Genomic DNA, 17,498 nt, shown 5'->3' with positions numbered 1-17,498 from the left:
ACAATTTTATATTTATATATATTTTATACCTTTATGTACAATATAAATACATACACATATATGTATATGTACACGCACCCACACATATGTATGTAAATACACCCACCTATGTGTATACATATGTATACAGAATTATTATGAATGATCAAACTACTTAAATGGCGAAAACACAGATCAGACATTCACATGGTCAAAAAGCACTCACCACTAAGCCTACAAAAAGCCTTTTGCCATCTTTGCACTAAAGCCCCTCCATTACATTACACCTCTGATTGTCTGAATAGTGGTAGTGTTATGAAAAGGGTTTGTTTAAAGCAAGGAGTAAAGTTAGGGTTAGCATGCATTATTATGGGGGGGGGGGGCTTCGCTAGATCAATCTCCAAAGCCAGCTCCTATTCTAACACACAATGAAGCTATCCAGTAATTTAACCCTTACCCTAACCGGCATGCACTGGTACATACATTTACAACCCTCATAAGAGCCCATTTCACCTCTTTTTGACATAAGCTCCATTCATAAACACACACATTCAGTAAATGTAACATTCACACAAACACACCATCTTTCACATGACTGAACACACATATGATCGATAAATGCTTCAAGACCTATATATGTAAACACACACACACACACATGGATAAACAGGAAAACACACAAACAGTCAGACACTCACACGGACATATTACAGGATCATACAAAATACAAGGCAAATGAATGTTGCAACCATTTTCACCTTGGCAATACCCACCCTTACACTGTACGTCCTTTTTAAAGTTGGCCAGGCCAGTCAAGCCATGGTTGTAAATATCCATACAATCGTCCAGTTCCTATATGAAGGCTGATAACATATCACTCCACTTAACCTGCAGTGGAAGTCTATTCCAAAAGTGGGGAAGGCACTGCACGATGAACCTCTCTCTTCATATGTTTTATTATTTGCTGATGAAGCTTAAGATCCCTGGTTCTTGTATTTCTGATATTATTTCTTTTATGGAGAATTACAAGACCCAGGAGCACAGGATCCATGACAGCACGTAAGGAAAGGCACACATTTCCCCTTAGGGGAAAGCTAAAATATATTGTGAAGGGACAGTGCTTTTAGTCTTTTCTGTTAGCTTCGGGCTTTTAAGCCAGTTACCTTCTTAGTTGGGAACCTCTGGGGTCTTTTTAGTTGCCCCAATGGGCCACTGTATTCAATAATTGGCCTAATCAATGCTTAATATAAATGGACAATGACCTTTTCAGATCCGAATTATATTTCTTTTTCAATTAGCAGCACTATGTAGAAGGACTTTCCATCTACTGTTAATAACTGCCTCTTCTTTTATCATCATATATCAAAAAACAAGTTCCAGGGTGTTTTACAACAACCTCATTTTGGGGTGGAGTGTGGTCTATGGTTTATGCTGGGGGAGGAGGAGGAGGGGTTTCTGCCACATAGGACAATACTGCCTTTAACTTGAGCCCATTTTTAGTACACTAGGTATTTACAAAGTGTACAAGTTTTTGCTGAAGGGCTTAGGCTTCAGTGGGCTTCTTGACAAGGACTCCTAGTTTACAGTCCTGTGTAAACTTATTTAGCCAGAGATCTTGATTCATGGTTTGGAGATAAGAAAAGTAAATGGTCAACTACAGAGGTCCCAGCACAGAGGCATATGGGACACCACTGGTCCCCCTTCATACTCTCTGATGAGGCACCTGCTACCCTCATTGTGTGTGTTCTTGTAGTCAATTTTCAATCCATTTTGCCGCATGAGTTATCTGTTTACAATGGATTAAGTTACCTAACTGTGCAGGTCTGGGGAATGATGGTGAATGCCTTGGCCAAGTCAAGGCACACTATCAACAGCCTGTGTTCAAAGAAGTTAAGCAAATTCATTAGACAGGATCTACTCTTAAAGCCAAATTGCTGTGGGTCTAGCCTGATGAGATTTTTTACTGTCATAGATTATCGGTGTTAGAGTGAGGGTATTCTTAGGGAGTTCAGTATAGTACATTAAGGTAGAATAATAGGCCTGAAAATAGAGAGTCAGACTTGTGTTTTCATGTATGCATTCAGTTTCAGGGAAAGACAGCTCAGTAGAAATGAAAAGATAACCTTGCTGGCTAAGCACAAGATGTACAGAAAATCACGGAGAGCTACAGAATGTTTCTTTCTCAAGGGAAAGATATGTGTACTTGCAATGGCATGCTAGACAAAGAACAGACTGTGAGGCACATGCATGACAAGGCTTGGAAACCAAGGCTAAAGAGGCCTGTGAAACATTACAGGGTTTTGGTATTATTAGGATAGACTTCAGACATGGTCAGGAGTCAGCAAGTTAGCTTTTGGACCGATATGTAAAAGGGCCTTTACAGTACAGACACACGAGTCTGAGTACAGAAGTCTAGAAGTCAGGTCAAATATCCATACTATTCAGGAAGAAAAGACAGTTTCAGATGATATTATTCAGGAGGATCAGAATATACGTGCAGACACTTTGAATATATTGACCATTTCTGCAGACTGCTAATGTTTATCAGAACTGTTACTCAAGACAGTATTCAGATATTGTTAAGGTCTAATAAAGCAGTATTAACTGAACTACAGTGATTGTAGACTTTACTGAGAAAGTACAAAAAGACTTGTTCCATAAAGGAGAGACTGGTACCTGTTCAACACATGTTTGGGTAGTTAACAGATAAAGGTTTTCATTCCAGTCTCATTTCAGTTGTTTCCAGTTAATTCCAATACAATACAGTCTTATCACTCAGTATATTTATTATATATACACATTATATACATACATACACACACACACACACACACACATATATATATATAGATATATAGATATATACATACATACACACACACACACACATATATTATATATATATATATATATATATATATATATATATATATATATATATATATATATATATATATATATATATATATATATATATAGGCCCTCTTCACATTGCCTACACTTCAAAATGCCGAATTTCATATGGCCGAGATCATATGATCGACATTTGAAATGCGACAATGCAGAACCGGCATCTCCGTACAGTGCGGAATGGAAAGATTTCCATTCCTGCACTGTAGTGCGATCTTGGAGTTGGTATGTTTAAGTTATGGGGGGGGGGGTGGAGCCCCCCCCCCCTGCTAGTAGTGTTTAGGTAAGTGTTTGTTGTTTTTTACTTTTCTATTTCATATGATCGAAATTTGTCTCGGCCATATGAAGTTCGGCAATTTGAAGTGTCAAACATATGAAGTAGATCCATATACATATATATATATATATATATATATATATATATATACATATACATACACACACACACACACACACACACACACACACACACACACACACACACACACACACACACGTAAACATTTGTATACAGACAAAAGATGCAGCTAAAGTCATTTAACTGATGAGATACACGGCTTAGCAGCAGGCATGTGCAAACTGTCAGGCTGTAAGGAGTGTGTGTGCATTAGTTTTACCTGCACGTATTTTTTTTTTCATGTCTACTTCTGATACAAATTCTACATACACAAAGTGATGATGACCCGAAGAATCTATCAAACTGTCAAGCATTACCCAAATCATTTAGTAGAGGTCTTGCTGGTCTGATCTCTGTGAGCTGTTGTAAACACGGCTTAGCTAGCAATTTCAGGAACTGAGTATAGACTAAAAGTAGCATTAATGAATCACACTGAACTGTCAAAAGATCTGCGTTTATCTAAACAGAGTGTTTTACAGCTGTCAGAGTACTTGTAATCCATTAGGTCCAATGCAAAACTATAATGCAAAAGACATTGGGGGGGGGGGGGTTAGATTGCCAATTCTACTAGAAGGATTAGTGGTGAGAAAAGCCAATATGATCATCCAACAGAATAACACTGCTTGATAATTAAACTTGCAATAACTTCAGACTGTAGTGTCTTACTACTTATACTGTGATCAACAGTATACTGTGATCAACAGTCTTCTTCTCCAGCCAGAAAATGCTAAACAAAAAGACAAGCTTTCAATACCCATGGAAAATATTCTTTTGAACAGCTAAGCTCCACAAACCACAGAGATCCACACATACTGGTCACAGCCTAAACTGCAGGAAAAAAACCACACAATAACTGCCAGAAATCCAAATTAATTTTGTAAAAAACATTACAAAGCAAGTAGAAAACATGTTGCAATGAAAGCCTGTTGCAGAAACGATACTATAGAAAAAGTCTCAAAGGAAATGACTGCAGTTTTAATGTCCCAGTCTCTCTAACGCGGAAAACAGCAGAGATTCAATACTCAGTATGTCACATTCCTTCATCAAGTGCTTTTAGAAGCACAAGGGTGAAAGTATCCCTTCTTAGTAAGGCAATCTGCCAGCTAGTTTTTCTATAGATGACCACAATATACTGGGACTTCTCTGTGATTTTATGAGTTTTTTTGTTGTTCTGATTTCCAGGAAGCCCTCTTTTGAGACAGGGGATGTAGAGTTAATTGTGTTAACTAAAGCATTATTACCTGTGACAGATATTATACGAAGTCTGTCACACCCTTGGGTGACTGGCTTGAAGATGAGAATAAAGCTTGTTAAAAGGACTGCATTGCAGAGGCTGATATGGCAAGAGTCTCTCTTGTGAGGCAACTGCTGAGCACTTTTCTAATTCTTTTTACCATAAGCAGAACAGTGACAATTTTCATTTGCCATAAAAACAACTTGATCTTGACTGCCTATAATCTGCATCACTGAAGACAACTAGTTTCAGGGATTCATCCTTCCTTGGTAGATGAAATTTTAGAACTACTTTTGCAGAACAGATTTGCTAAACGCTCTTGTTTGTTTCATAAATCTGTACAATGATATATTCTATGCTAGCTGCTGAACAGGAAGTATCAAACATGATATAGGTTCATAGGTAGGTAAAAACAAACCCAAAAAATGAAAATGCGGATGTTCTGAGTTCCAACTCCGGTAACAGGAATTTTTCACCAGCAAAATGTGAAATTTACGTTGCTGTAAATACAACTACAAAAGTTGCCAAAAAATGCCAAGATAGCGAGCAACAGTAAAATCCAAACAAAGTCTTTAATTCCACAAGATAAAACACAAGCGCTTTCGCCCGTTGTTAACGGGCTTTTTCAAGTGTACAAGTTTCTGCTACAATCAAAGCTTTTAAAGTGCTTTAACCAAAGAACCATTGGTTGATTAGTTTAAATCATTAATTAATTATTTTCATCAAAGACCAATAGATTCTGTGATTAACTTTAATTGTAGAACAGTACTTAGGTCAATACTATTAAATGATGTTTCTAGACACTTGTAAATATTAAAACTTTAACAATATTACGTTACATTTTGTTTTAAATGCTAAAAAGTGAATAAAAATCTCTTCCCAGTGTGTCACTACCATGAACACTTAAAACACTTTAATATGAAAATTGTTAATGAACCTTTAAACCATAGTGCAAAGAAACACATGCCTGTAAAACATAGCGTTAATACATTTTTGAAAACAAATATAAAAAATATAAAAAATGTAAAAAATACATTTTTATATGACATGTAGCATATAGAATAAAAAGGCCAATTAATGAAAATGGAGGCAGTCAAAATTACATACTGCAGTGTTGCCACAAATAAAAAGAGACTTGATTTCAAAGAATGAGAGGTGCTACTTGCAAAAATGCATCATCCTGTGTAAGCTTGGAATGCTCATAAAAATAATGTTTATTAACAAAGCTGCAGGTTTATATGACCCTAACGTTAGATAAGTTCTGGTTATTAAAATCATAACTTATTTCTCTTAGCTTTAAGGATGCTAGCCAAACTCAACCCATCATTCAGACCCGGGTACTTTGTGGCATTTAATCTTAATTGCCACATAAGTTCTCTAGTACTGAGTGCCGTTTCCCAGTCACCTCCTCTCAAATCTTGAAGGACCTTGTCAAGAACAAAAAAACGAATGGACATGTTTGGGCAATTCAAAGAATGCTTGAAGAAAGCATTTGTTTCTTTCTTGTTTTTGACCTCATACATGTGTTCGTATATCCTACGTTTCAGTTCTCTTTCTGTTTTGCCCACATAAAATGATGGGCAACTCTGACAGAGTCCTATGTAAACCACCCCTGAAGAATTGCAAGAGTAGTGAGTCTTAGCTGTCAAGGTGATGTTTCGAGAAGAGATGTGGACCTGGTCAATGTCAGCAATGAATGGGCATTGATGGCACCTACCACATCGAAAAGTTACTTTCCTTTTGGCCAAGCCATAGTTGAGCATCTTCCCTCCACTGGACCTACTTTGCTCAAACATACCCTTTAAATTAATATTCCTTTTCCTAATAAAAGAAATGTTACTAGAAAATATGTTAGTGAATTCCTCATGTGAAGAGACAACAGGCCAAAAGTTTTTTATAGTGTTTTCAATAAACAATGCATCCTGCGAATATGTATATACAAAATTATTATGAGCATTAAAATCCAGTGCTTCCTGGCCTCTAGATGTGAATGCCCGTGCACCTAATAATGGAGGGAAATGCTGGTCTCTTTTCTCTAAAATTTCATTAAGTATGTTATGAAAAAATCCAGATGGATAACCCCTATTTAAAAATAAATTTTGGAGGAACTCTGACTCCTCCAAAAATAATTCTTTGGTGCTACACATTCTGGAAGCCCGTACCAATTGTCCCTTGATAATTCCTTTCTTAATATATGGAGGATGCCCACTGTCAAAATGTAAATAGGAATTACAGTATGTCTCTTTTCTAAATATCTTGGAAAGAAAACCTTGTTTGTTGGGACTTTTTATTAACTGTATGTCCAAATAGTGCAAAGTCATGTAATTTATTTCACAAGTGAATTTTAAAAAATCTGTAGTCTTGGTCAAATAATCCATGAATTCAAGAAACTGTTCTTTAGAACCTGCCCAAAGAATGCAGATGTCGTCAAGGTACCTTTTGTAAAAACTAATATGCTGCCTCCAGTTAGTAGAATGAATAAATTCCGTTTCCCATTTGTGCAAAACTATGTTCGCATAAGTTGTAGTACAAGGGGCACCCATGGCTACCCCACTCTTTTGTCGAAAGAACTCCCCATTGAAATATATGAAATTGTTACTTAAAACTATATTCATAAATTCTATGATTAAATTGCTCAAACCAGATTCCTTACTTGTCATTTCGCTAAACCATTCCATACCCTTACAATGGGGAATGCTAGGAAACAATTCCACGATATCTATTGTAACCATGTATAAATTGGAATTGTCCGTATTTTGGTTTAGACAAGTTAGAAATTCCCAGGAGTCCTTACAGATAAATTTTAAACTTGCGACATAGTTTTTTAGATGGAAATCAACAAACTTACTGAAAGGTTCCGTTATACTCCCAGCACCTGCAACTATGGGACGAAATTTTAGAGGGTCCAAGCCCTTGTGCACCTTGGGTATACCAAATAAAATAGGAGTTCTAGGTTTAGAAACCAAAAGATAGTTGTGTGTCTTTTCGTCAATGAATCCTTGCATTAAAAGGTCGTGTATAGAATATTTTATGTTCCCCAATGCAATGTTTAACTCATTCAGGGAGATAGGTTCATAAATATTAGTGTCCTGCAGAAGGTTGTAGATATAACTTTCATACTCTAATTGCTGCATTAATACAATACCCCCTCCCTTATCGGGTTTCATTACCCGGATGTTTTCCTTTTTCAGTGTATCTACTATTGCCTGTAATCTATGAGGAAAATTAGAGGACTGCATTGTCCGTTTTTTACCAAGATTTTCTCTCCACACTTTTTCAATTAGTTCCTCAAAAGTTTTTAACGTGGGATGAGTGGGAGGATTAAAAATACTACTTCTAGCGAGGGAGTGGTCATGAGTGACCTGGTTCTTAAAATGTGCTGCTAAATTCAAGTTCCTGACAAATAGTTTCAACTCAATTAAGAGTTTGGGAAGGTAACTAGCCCTATAAGGTACACATTGCAGCCCCTTAGTAAACAATTCAAAAAAGGTGGGAGTAATCTCCATGTCCGTGTAGTTGTAAATAGTAAAGTTGTCCAAACTGTTAACACTACATATACCTTGCTCATTCTCCACCAAAGAACTCATGATGTTAATACATCCAAATTCGTTTTCCATGTTTAACGTCTTTTCATCCAGGCGTTCTGTTGAAAATGATTTGTTTTCCCCCGTGGTCTGCCCTGGGGAACTTGAAAACCCTGCTGTACATTAGCTGCACCTTTTGCGCTAACCGCTCACTTCTCCTGGGGCATTCAGGATGTGAATAATCATAGCCATCATCTAAAACTTGTGCTTCACTAACACCTATTTCGTCAGCATTTGGTCTTTTCCTCCCAGCTGGAGCTGGATAAGCCCTCCCTTCACTGTATTCAATTAAATCCCTTTCCAGTTTTTTGGCCTTTCTATCTAAAACCTTAAAACAATGCTCATCAACCTCCTTAAAAGTATAGTCATATTTTTTCTTAAACCCTTTGAATTTTTCATCTTTAATGATACTATCGTGCAAACCATTTAGTTCTTTTAAAATGCAATTGCCCTTATTAGTGTAATCATCAATCATCAGTTTAAGCATTTCTAACCCCGTTTTATTAAACAGCTCTGTTAACTGAGAGTGTAAAGAAGAACCCAAATGTGCGTTGTTCGGGAACCAAAAACAACGCAACCCTTTGGGTACACATTCCACTTTTATACATTCTCTTAATTTATTTCTAGCTGTGAATTCTTGTATCCGTATAACTTATTTTTAAACGTTTCAAACTTGTTTTCTAGTTGCTCAAACTGAGCATTAACAGTACCTGTGGTAAAGCGTGGTTGCTGCTCAGTCCAAGCTTTAAAATTAAAATTATTGTCAATGCCAAGATTAGAATAGTCTTTCCTGTTGTTAGGCATGTTGCCTTGAGGGGAAACCGATGGATGGTCCACAATAACCAGTTGTCTTGATGTCATAGTTGCTTTCAGCTCTTTTTGCTGTTCGCCATTCTGCTCCCTTTCTTTGTTGTGTTGTTGATTACAAGGTAATCTTGACGAATTGGAGCTGTTAGCATTAACTAAAGATTTATTTAACTGAGCCAAAAGAACAAGGACTTGATTTAGTTCCTTTCTCGTAACCGGCGTGTCATCTGGTTCCTCCATTAGCAAGATAGGAGTGTCAGCAAAGTCCGGAAAGGATAGGTCTTCCGCCATGACCAGAACCAACCAATAAGCAGCGAAAAAACAAACCCAAAAAATGAAAATGCGGATGACCTGAGTTCCAACTCCGGTAACAGGAATTTTTCACCAGCAAAATGTGAAATTTACATTGCTGTAAATACAACTACAAAAGTTGCCAAAAAATGCCAAGATAGCGAGCAATAGTAAAATCCAAACAAAGTCTTTAATTCCACAAGATAAAACACAAGCGCTTTCGCCCGGGCATTTTTTGGCAACTTTTGTAGTTGTATTTACAGCAACGTAAATTTCACATTTTGCTGGTGAAAAATTCCTGTTACCGGAGTTGGAACTCAGGTCATCTGCATTTTCATTTCATAGGTAGGTACTAGGCTATCTGCCTGAAGGCATTTATAAGCCTAGCCGGAATGTGTTGGCTTTCGCCGCCCCATTAGATTAGTTCCCTGTGCCTCTGTCCAGCAGAGCTATTGAGGTGATCCCTGGGGGTAAACTTTCTGTTTCCCATTCACTCGTCAAGGTTTCTCTTGAAGAGGGTTAGCGAGGAGCTCTGCCTAATATAGACTGGAATCTTGTTCCAGAGCATGGGAAGTCTCTGGGACAGGAATCTCTCTCTCCAGCACGTCCTATTTATTGTTGTGGTGAGGTTTAGATTCCTGGAGAGTGTGGGTCGTGGGGATATGGTTTTCTTTAGGTGGAGCATGTCCATCAATTCTGGGTTGGACATGGCCTTGTATGTCAGGCAGAGATCACCTCTGAGTAGGTGGTATGCAACAGAGTACAGCTTGAGGCCAGTGATCCTCTTGGTGAGATACTTCTGTGGTCTTTCCAGTTGTTGCAGGTGTCTTGTAAGGTGCATCCCAAATGGGGCATTGTACTCTATGATGGGTCTGATGAGTGATGCGTAGAGGGGCCCAATGACCTCTTTTGATCTGGATGCAAACCCTTTTGTGATTAGGTGGGCCACATAGAAGGATTTTCTAACCACTTTGGCAATGTAATTATCTACTTGGGTCCCCAGATCCCTTATTACGTCTTCTGTATTTAGGGGGCTACCACCTATGTGGTAGTTTGTGGGTACTTCGTTTTTTCCAAAGGGGATGACTATGCATTTTTTGGCATTTAGCTTGAGGCCAAGGTTTTGACACCAGGTATATGTTCAGTGAGACCCTTTTGGAGGATGTCTGTCAGCCGGACAGTCAATTATAGCCCCTAGTTTGCAGTCATCAGTGAACTTGTCAGCCATAGTCCTCCTGTGCTTGCCTGTACCTCTGAGAAGTATATGCCCAACAGGAGAGGTCCTAGGACTGAGCCCTGGGGAACGCTACTTGTAACCGGTTTAGAGTCAGACCTAGCTCCCGCAACTCTTACCATGTGGGCTCTGTCCGTGAGCCAGTTGGCAAACCATCTCATGACGTAGGGGCAAACCATCTCATGACATAGGGCTGGTGAGCTTGTCTATAATACCTGAGTGGGGAATGGTGTTAAAGGTCTTTACGAGGTCTAGGAAGGCTGTGTGGACCACCCTTCCCTCATATATAGCCTTGGTAACTGTCTCAAAGAAGTCCACCAGGTTTAGGAGGCATGATCTGCCCTTAAAGCCGAACTGGGTAGGGTCCAGTGTTTGGAGTTTCCCAATGTCTCTATTAATGAGATCCATGATGATGTGCTCCATAGCTTTACAGACTAAGCTAGTCAGGCTTATAGGGCAATAGTTCCCGGGGTCCGTTGTGGCTCCACCTTTGTGGAGTGGAGAAACCGTTGCTATGCACCACTCTGTGGGCATGTAGCCTGTGAAGAGGCTGAGTTTAAACAGTGTGTTTAGGTGAGGGCTTAGTTCATCTTTGAGCTCATGTAGGATGCAGCCTGGGACACCGTCCGGTCCCATTGATGCTGTGTTTTTGGCTTTGGAGAGGGCTGCTTTAACCTGAGTGTTTGTGATTTCAGGGGCACTACATTCTTCTGGTATAGTTATGGGCCCTTTTGGGTGTGAGAGGGGGGTGAAGCTTGCACTGAACCTGTCTGCCAGGATGTTGGCTATAGTGGTTGGTTCAGTGTATTTTGTGCCATTCTGCACCAACTCCGAGCAGATCTGAGAATTGCCACTTAGATTCTTGACATAGCTAAAGAATGCCTTGTGGTCATCTTTGGAGTCCATGGGAATTTTTCTTTTGAAGCTAGCCTTGGATGATTTTATGAGGGAAAGTAGTTTCTTGCTGATACTGATCAGGGATATCTTCCCTTCTTGGGATTTTACTCTTTTCTGTACTAGTTTCCTCCTTCTACTGTATAGCTTGTTTATGGCAGGGGTCCACCAGACTGGTTTCCTTTTCTTGGAGGAGTGAGTCTTGGTTTTGTTTGGGATAGCACGATCCATCTATTCTTGTAGGTGCCCATAGAGTGCATTAGTAAAGGATTTTGCAGCTTGGACAGCGTTATCCTTTAGCATGGGGGCTTTGAAACTTCCCACCTTGGTATTAAGAATTTTGCTTTTGAAAGGTTTTTCACGGTGGTTTCTTTGACGGGGGGGGGGGGTGGTGTTGGTGGTGGAATGTGGATATCCAGAGTGATTAGTTTATGGTCAGATCTAACCAGCGAGGGGTTGACCTCCGGTGTGGAACACCGGTCGCCCATGTTGGTGATGACCAGCTCCAATATTTTGTCACCTATGGTGGGGGTGTTGACCAGTTGATCCAGGGCATTTGAGTTTATAAATTCTAGGAAATGTTGGGCAAGGGAGTTTGTACTTGAGTAGTTCTCCCAGTTAATGTTTGGGTAATTGAAATCACCCAATATAAGGGTGTTTGGTAGGACCTTTATGTTTCCCAGTGTTTCCAAGAATGCGGAGTGAGGGTCCTGGGACATGGTGGGTGATATGTGGCAAGGTATAATTTGAATAGCAGTTTTGCCCATTGTTAGTTGCACGTGGATGATCTCTGAAGCATCGTGCTGTGCCACTAACCTGGAGGTGTGGGTATCCTTGATGAATATGGATACTCCCCCGCCTGGTAACCCAAAGAATTTGCTGATTTTTGATTTAAGCAATTTCATCTCAAATGAGGTAGGTTATGTATTCGTCTGCACTGATTTTGATGGCTCCATGACAACAAAATTTTATTTATTTATTTTTTTACATCTCTCTTGATGTACCCACACTATTCCATCAGCAGTAGCAAAGTACAGGCACATACATTAAATGTGGTTATACTCAGCAAGGCCAACCTGAAAGGTAACTTTTAGGTACAGAATAATGGATGTGGCAGAGTTTTATGACACCATAACTTACAAAAATCACCTATATGGCAGGCAAGCAATCCAGTGTTGTCTTCTAGCTAGTAGAACAGAGCAGGGTCAAACTGTGCACTTCTCCCTCTTGACGTAACATTGCTCTCTCTCAGTTTGTTAAACTAGCAAATGGATGCATCTGGTAGACCACAATAACACATCACTTCTGCACAACTGTCCTACCCACCTTGTTTCAGGAGAGGCATACACATAATAATCATTCGACAGTTCCATACCTTGCACAAATGCTGACAGTTTCCATGGCATGAACTTTGTCTGCTTTTACCCTAACCTGTCTAAAGGAGTAGAAAGATTTTACTGCACATGGTGCTGAATCCTCTGGATATTCTTCTCTGCAAAGTTCTTCAAATATGAGACACACTCTGGACTTTATTCTTTTTGGAATTTCTTTGATGGGGTACACCTCCCTAGTGAAACTGCATTTTTTTGTCCATCATTAGCAATTTACAAACATCCTTGTCTTCAAAAATCATTACTATTTTTCATTTTGTTTTGCTAATTTAAATGTTTTCTGCCATGAGTAAATCATATTCCATAGGGGAGTCAGAGGCTGTAAGGCTGTATCTGTTTATTCCATTGTTCAGTGTGAATGTTTTCTACATCTGACATGCCAACAGACCTTTCTGTATCTGCAATATCAGCCTGTTGGAAAGTTTTGAAGTTATATCAGTTCTTGTGTCTTCCCTTGGTTTTACCAGCCCTCCTTAAGACTTCAGGGCCTTTTCCCAAGACTGAGGCTACTACCTCACTGCAGCATCTGTGGCTGCTTCAACTCTATAGGTATCCACATTCTTCCTTTCTCACTTCCAAATCCTCCAATTCCTCCTCCTTTCTAATTTGAGCTCCTTGGTATTATTATTACCAGTAAGTCTCTAACCTCATCAATGTTACTTTTACTGACTTACTGGCCCTCCAGTTCCACCCTGACTTTATGAGGCTGGAATGATGCACCCTTACACAAATGCTACCATGACTCAAGTAAAACACTGCAGTGCCTGGTGTCTTTTCTCCAAAGATGCACTTTACAGTGGACATCAGAGTTAAACTTTCAGTGCATGCTATTAACAGCAGCAGTCTTTCACATTTAAGCATGCACTACCCAGGAGCAGTAAGGCAAGCACTACATCTGGGAGCACCACATTACATTATACATCCTAGGATATCTTTTGCACATTGCTACAGAAACTCTCTCTCTAATAATACCACAAAAGTTACAGTATGCCTCATAAATCTTTTTTTTTTCTTCTCTCAGGAGCTGGTTAAGTCACTAAAGTGGATGTGCCTTTTTCTGTATTTAAATCCTCTGTTGACATTTCCATTTGCTACACTGCTGTCTCTAACTTTCAGGGGTAAGTGTCTACTCTCTCAGGGAAGTGTGTGTGTGTGTGTGTGTGTGTGTGTGTGTGTGTGTGTGTGTGTGTGGTTACTTAGAAGAGCACAGTACTTTTGTATAACCAGAATGGCATACTTTCTTTTTTTTCCAGCTCAGTACGAAGTCCAAATCACAGCCTAATTTTTCCAATGTTTTCAAGACTTATTTTCATCAACCAGAGGTGAGACTCTACAAAAGGAAACCACCCTGTTACTAGTGAAAAGGATGAACTAGTTAAGTTTTTCAGTCCACATGTATATTATTGTTTTGAACATCCAAGCTGCACAAACATCACTGAGACACACACAAAGTCTAAACTGCAGCAAAGTAGTACATAGTAACCACTAGAAAGCCAAAACCTTACAGCAAAATGTTACAAAGTGAAAAAATAGGCTGCAATAAAAAAGTCTTTTACAGAAGAGATTTAAACGACGTAATAACTAGAAACTAAAAGATTGCTCCAGTCTGATGCACACACCACAGCACAGGTGAGGGATTTTGTGCATATAAGTGGCTGCAGTGAGGTTTTCTTAGCAATTTTTCCTTAACAAGTGAGGAAAATAATGGCTGCTTGGAATTTTTTTCTGGTGAAATGTGGAATTAGAGTAGGTACTTGAGGAACTTGTTTGTTTTTTCATACATTAATGCACCCCTTTAGAATTGCAGAAATTTGGTAGTCTCTCCTATTTTAAAACCCATTTTCTAATTTAAAATGTTTCAATTTCAGCAGTTTAATTTATTCTCTTGCTCTCCACCTCTCTTACTGCTAATCTTTGCCATTAAATTTATTCTGCCAGCCTTTCAGTGCCCCTGTATTCTTCCATGTATTGCTCGCCTTGTTTGTCCTACAAACCACTTGGTTTGAATCATACACAGCTAATACACATCATGTCTGAGCTTTAGTATACGAATGCTTCCCTGAACTCCTAAATAACACACCTGACCAATGTGAAAGCATGTCTCTGAAAACAGAGTCAGACACATGCTCCATTTTGTCCCCAATAACAGACACCATATAATGTGAAATGCTATGCATGCTGTGACAAAGTAAATATATTTTTATCAGACTCTCTCTCTTTACTCTGGTCTACAGGCACCCCCATCCCCTCTACCTAAGAGGGCACACACAAGACACTCTAACTATGGCACCAGAGAGGAGTTGCTTTATTTGAGAGCTATGAAATATTATCCAACACCTCACCATGCCATAGCATGCAAATCAGTAGAAGGTGTTAAAATGGATTGGATAAGTGAAAAGAAGGAGCAGATCCCAGTGGCTGGGTTGGGGGAGACAGCTTATTAAGGGCTACTTTTGTCCTTGGGTGGATTTGCAGTTTGTAAAACTTCCTTTCACTGTCTATGTTCTAAAAATTACAGGGTACAAAGGAAAAATTATGGCAAATTATTTCACACACACTACTCAAAATCAAACCAAAATGCTCACGTGGAATCTTACCCAAATGAACATGAAAACAATAAAAAAGACACTCTTACCAAGAAAGCTCATTCCAATTCCTGTAGAGAAGGAAACAATGAGAAAACTGCCAGCTGCTGTAAGGACACACAGTGAAACCCGGACACTAGAAATAAAAGAAAAACAGAATGTCACTGCCACTTTGCTCATTTGCAGTACTGACTTTCTGCAGTTACGCTTTGTTTTTTTTTCTTAAATGTTAGACAGTGTTTAGCCACAGCACAATGTTTTCTGTTCTTAGTGATACAAGCTTCTCTACCTCAACTTGCATAACCAAAGAATCCAGTTAGCAGTGTCAGTATAAGGCTGTTTGACACAAAGCTGCTACACTGTTAATTAACAGGCTAAACCCACTAGTCAGAAGTGCCTGTCTGCAAGGGTAACATGGAGCGCTAACTGGTTCACTGACCTGCTTATAGCCTCACAGTAGGCAAACAGAGAATGAGGGACTCGCACTGAGTAGAAGACAAAAGCTCATTAACTTAATCCAGACATGCTAGTTTTATTCTGACTACACACACTGTGAAAAGGTCTACCACAATTTGATGTAATGTAGGAATGCCTCTATTCTGACCAGCCTGGTGTCATAAACAAGACAGCCTCCATTCTGCCAGTGATCAGTGTGCAGTGATGAGCTCAGAAACAAGAAACTGGCCGAGGGCCTGCTCCTTCTTTTTTAAGGAAGGGGTGCCTATAAAGTGCATGTTCTCCAGTGTGAATTACATCTTTACCTGTTACTATTGTATTTTAACCCTGCGTATGCTCGCTAGCAGCCTACCGTGGACCTCACCCACCCTCTCCAAGTCCCTCCACACTCAAGTGCTTATGGCCCTCCCTGTAGTTAGACTATTTGGCCACTAGGTGGCAGCATCTATCCACTGCCAACCATTCCTTTTTTACGTTCAACTAGTACTTTAACACTTCTATAAATCCTATTATTGCCCTAGGTTAATATTTCTATAACTACTGTCTTTGCCCTGTTTCATCCCTAAATACCTGTGTACCTCTCTGCTTCTCCCATCATCAAACAATATTAAAATATAGTGACTCATCCCTGTGCCTTTTTACTTCTGGGCTTGCCATTCAGTCCACTAATTGTTCTTTGCTGACCCGCCTTCTCCCTCCTCCTTGCTCTATCTGCTCCGTTTGCCCTGCGGGCTCACTCCACTCCTCTACCGCCTGCCTGAAATCCCACATGCCCCTAGCACCTCTACACTTATAAACAGTAAACCACACCCAAGCCCTCTAACCCCCAATCAACTTATCCCACTTCACCTCTACTAATTAATCCCACCCCTCTCCATTCAATAAATCCAACCTCACTTACTGCAGCCCATCCCAGCACCTAATATCCAAACTCACACCCTACTAGCAACCTGAACAAAACACCATGCCTACTAAATCTTCCTTATTTCTAACTCAACTACTATTTCTTCTCACCCTATGCTATCTAAGCTGTCTCACCAGACCTCAACACTCTCATCACTCTCCTCCTATTCACACAACTAATCCATTCTACACAAAACCTGCACAGTGCTCAACCTCCATATCCTCCTGTCTCTACTTCTTCAACACCAGTTGACTCTTCCCCTATAAATCCAAACCAGTTTCCAAAACTACAACGCTCATCCTCATTAGTACTACTCCTACAAAACTAGTAACCCATAAACCAGATACTAAAACACCTCTTTTCCCATATTTGCTAATTCATCACCATCCTTCTCTCTGTGATATCCCCCCAAAACCCTGGCCCCCTTCCCCCTCAAGTCTCAACCTGCCCCTCTCATTACCCACCCCACTATTAAATTCCTCCATTTCACAGCTCTAAATGCTTAGAGCATATGTAATAAGATTCCTAACCTTCATGCCTGGCTTCTCCACAATCAGCCAGATATCCTGATCATCTCTGAAACCTGGCTGAAACCCCATATAAAAGACTCTGAACTAATACCTCCCAACTACTGCATAATTAGAAAAGACAGAACTCGTAAAAAAAGGTGGGAGAGTCTCTCTCCTCTACTCATCCTCCCTCTTAGTTATTCCCTACACCAAACTGATACCCCAATTTGCTAACGCTGAACAAATTCCAGCCCTACTTCAGATAAACAAACATAAGCTCATCTGCATAGTTACCCTTTACATCCCTCCTGGAGACAATGTCC

At 39.7% G+C, this 17,498-nt stretch overlaps 1 protein-coding gene across 1 annotated transcript in view; it reads right to left on the bottom strand.

The window, feature by feature from the left end:
* Positions 1 to 17,498, bottom strand: part of CLN3 (CLN3 lysosomal/endosomal transmembrane protein, battenin) — a 310,689-nt gene that overhangs the window by 162,347 nt on the left and 130,844 nt on the right. Inside the window, exon 7 of the mRNA XM_044085059.1 lies at positions 15,357 to 15,442. Coding sequence (XP_043940994.1) covers positions 15,357 to 15,442 — 86 coding nt within the window. The remainder of the gene's footprint in view (positions 1 to 15,356; positions 15,443 to 17,498) is intronic.

The sequence above is a fragment of the Protopterus annectens genome, chromosome 10.part0 (assembly GCF_019279795.1).
Source record: "Protopterus annectens isolate FY-2018-M chromosome 10.part0, PAN1.0, whole genome shotgun sequence".
Lineage (NCBI taxonomy): Eukaryota > Metazoa > Chordata > Ceratodontiformes > Protopteridae > Protopterus > Protopterus annectens.
This window is presented reverse-complemented; position numbering and strand designations above follow the sequence as displayed.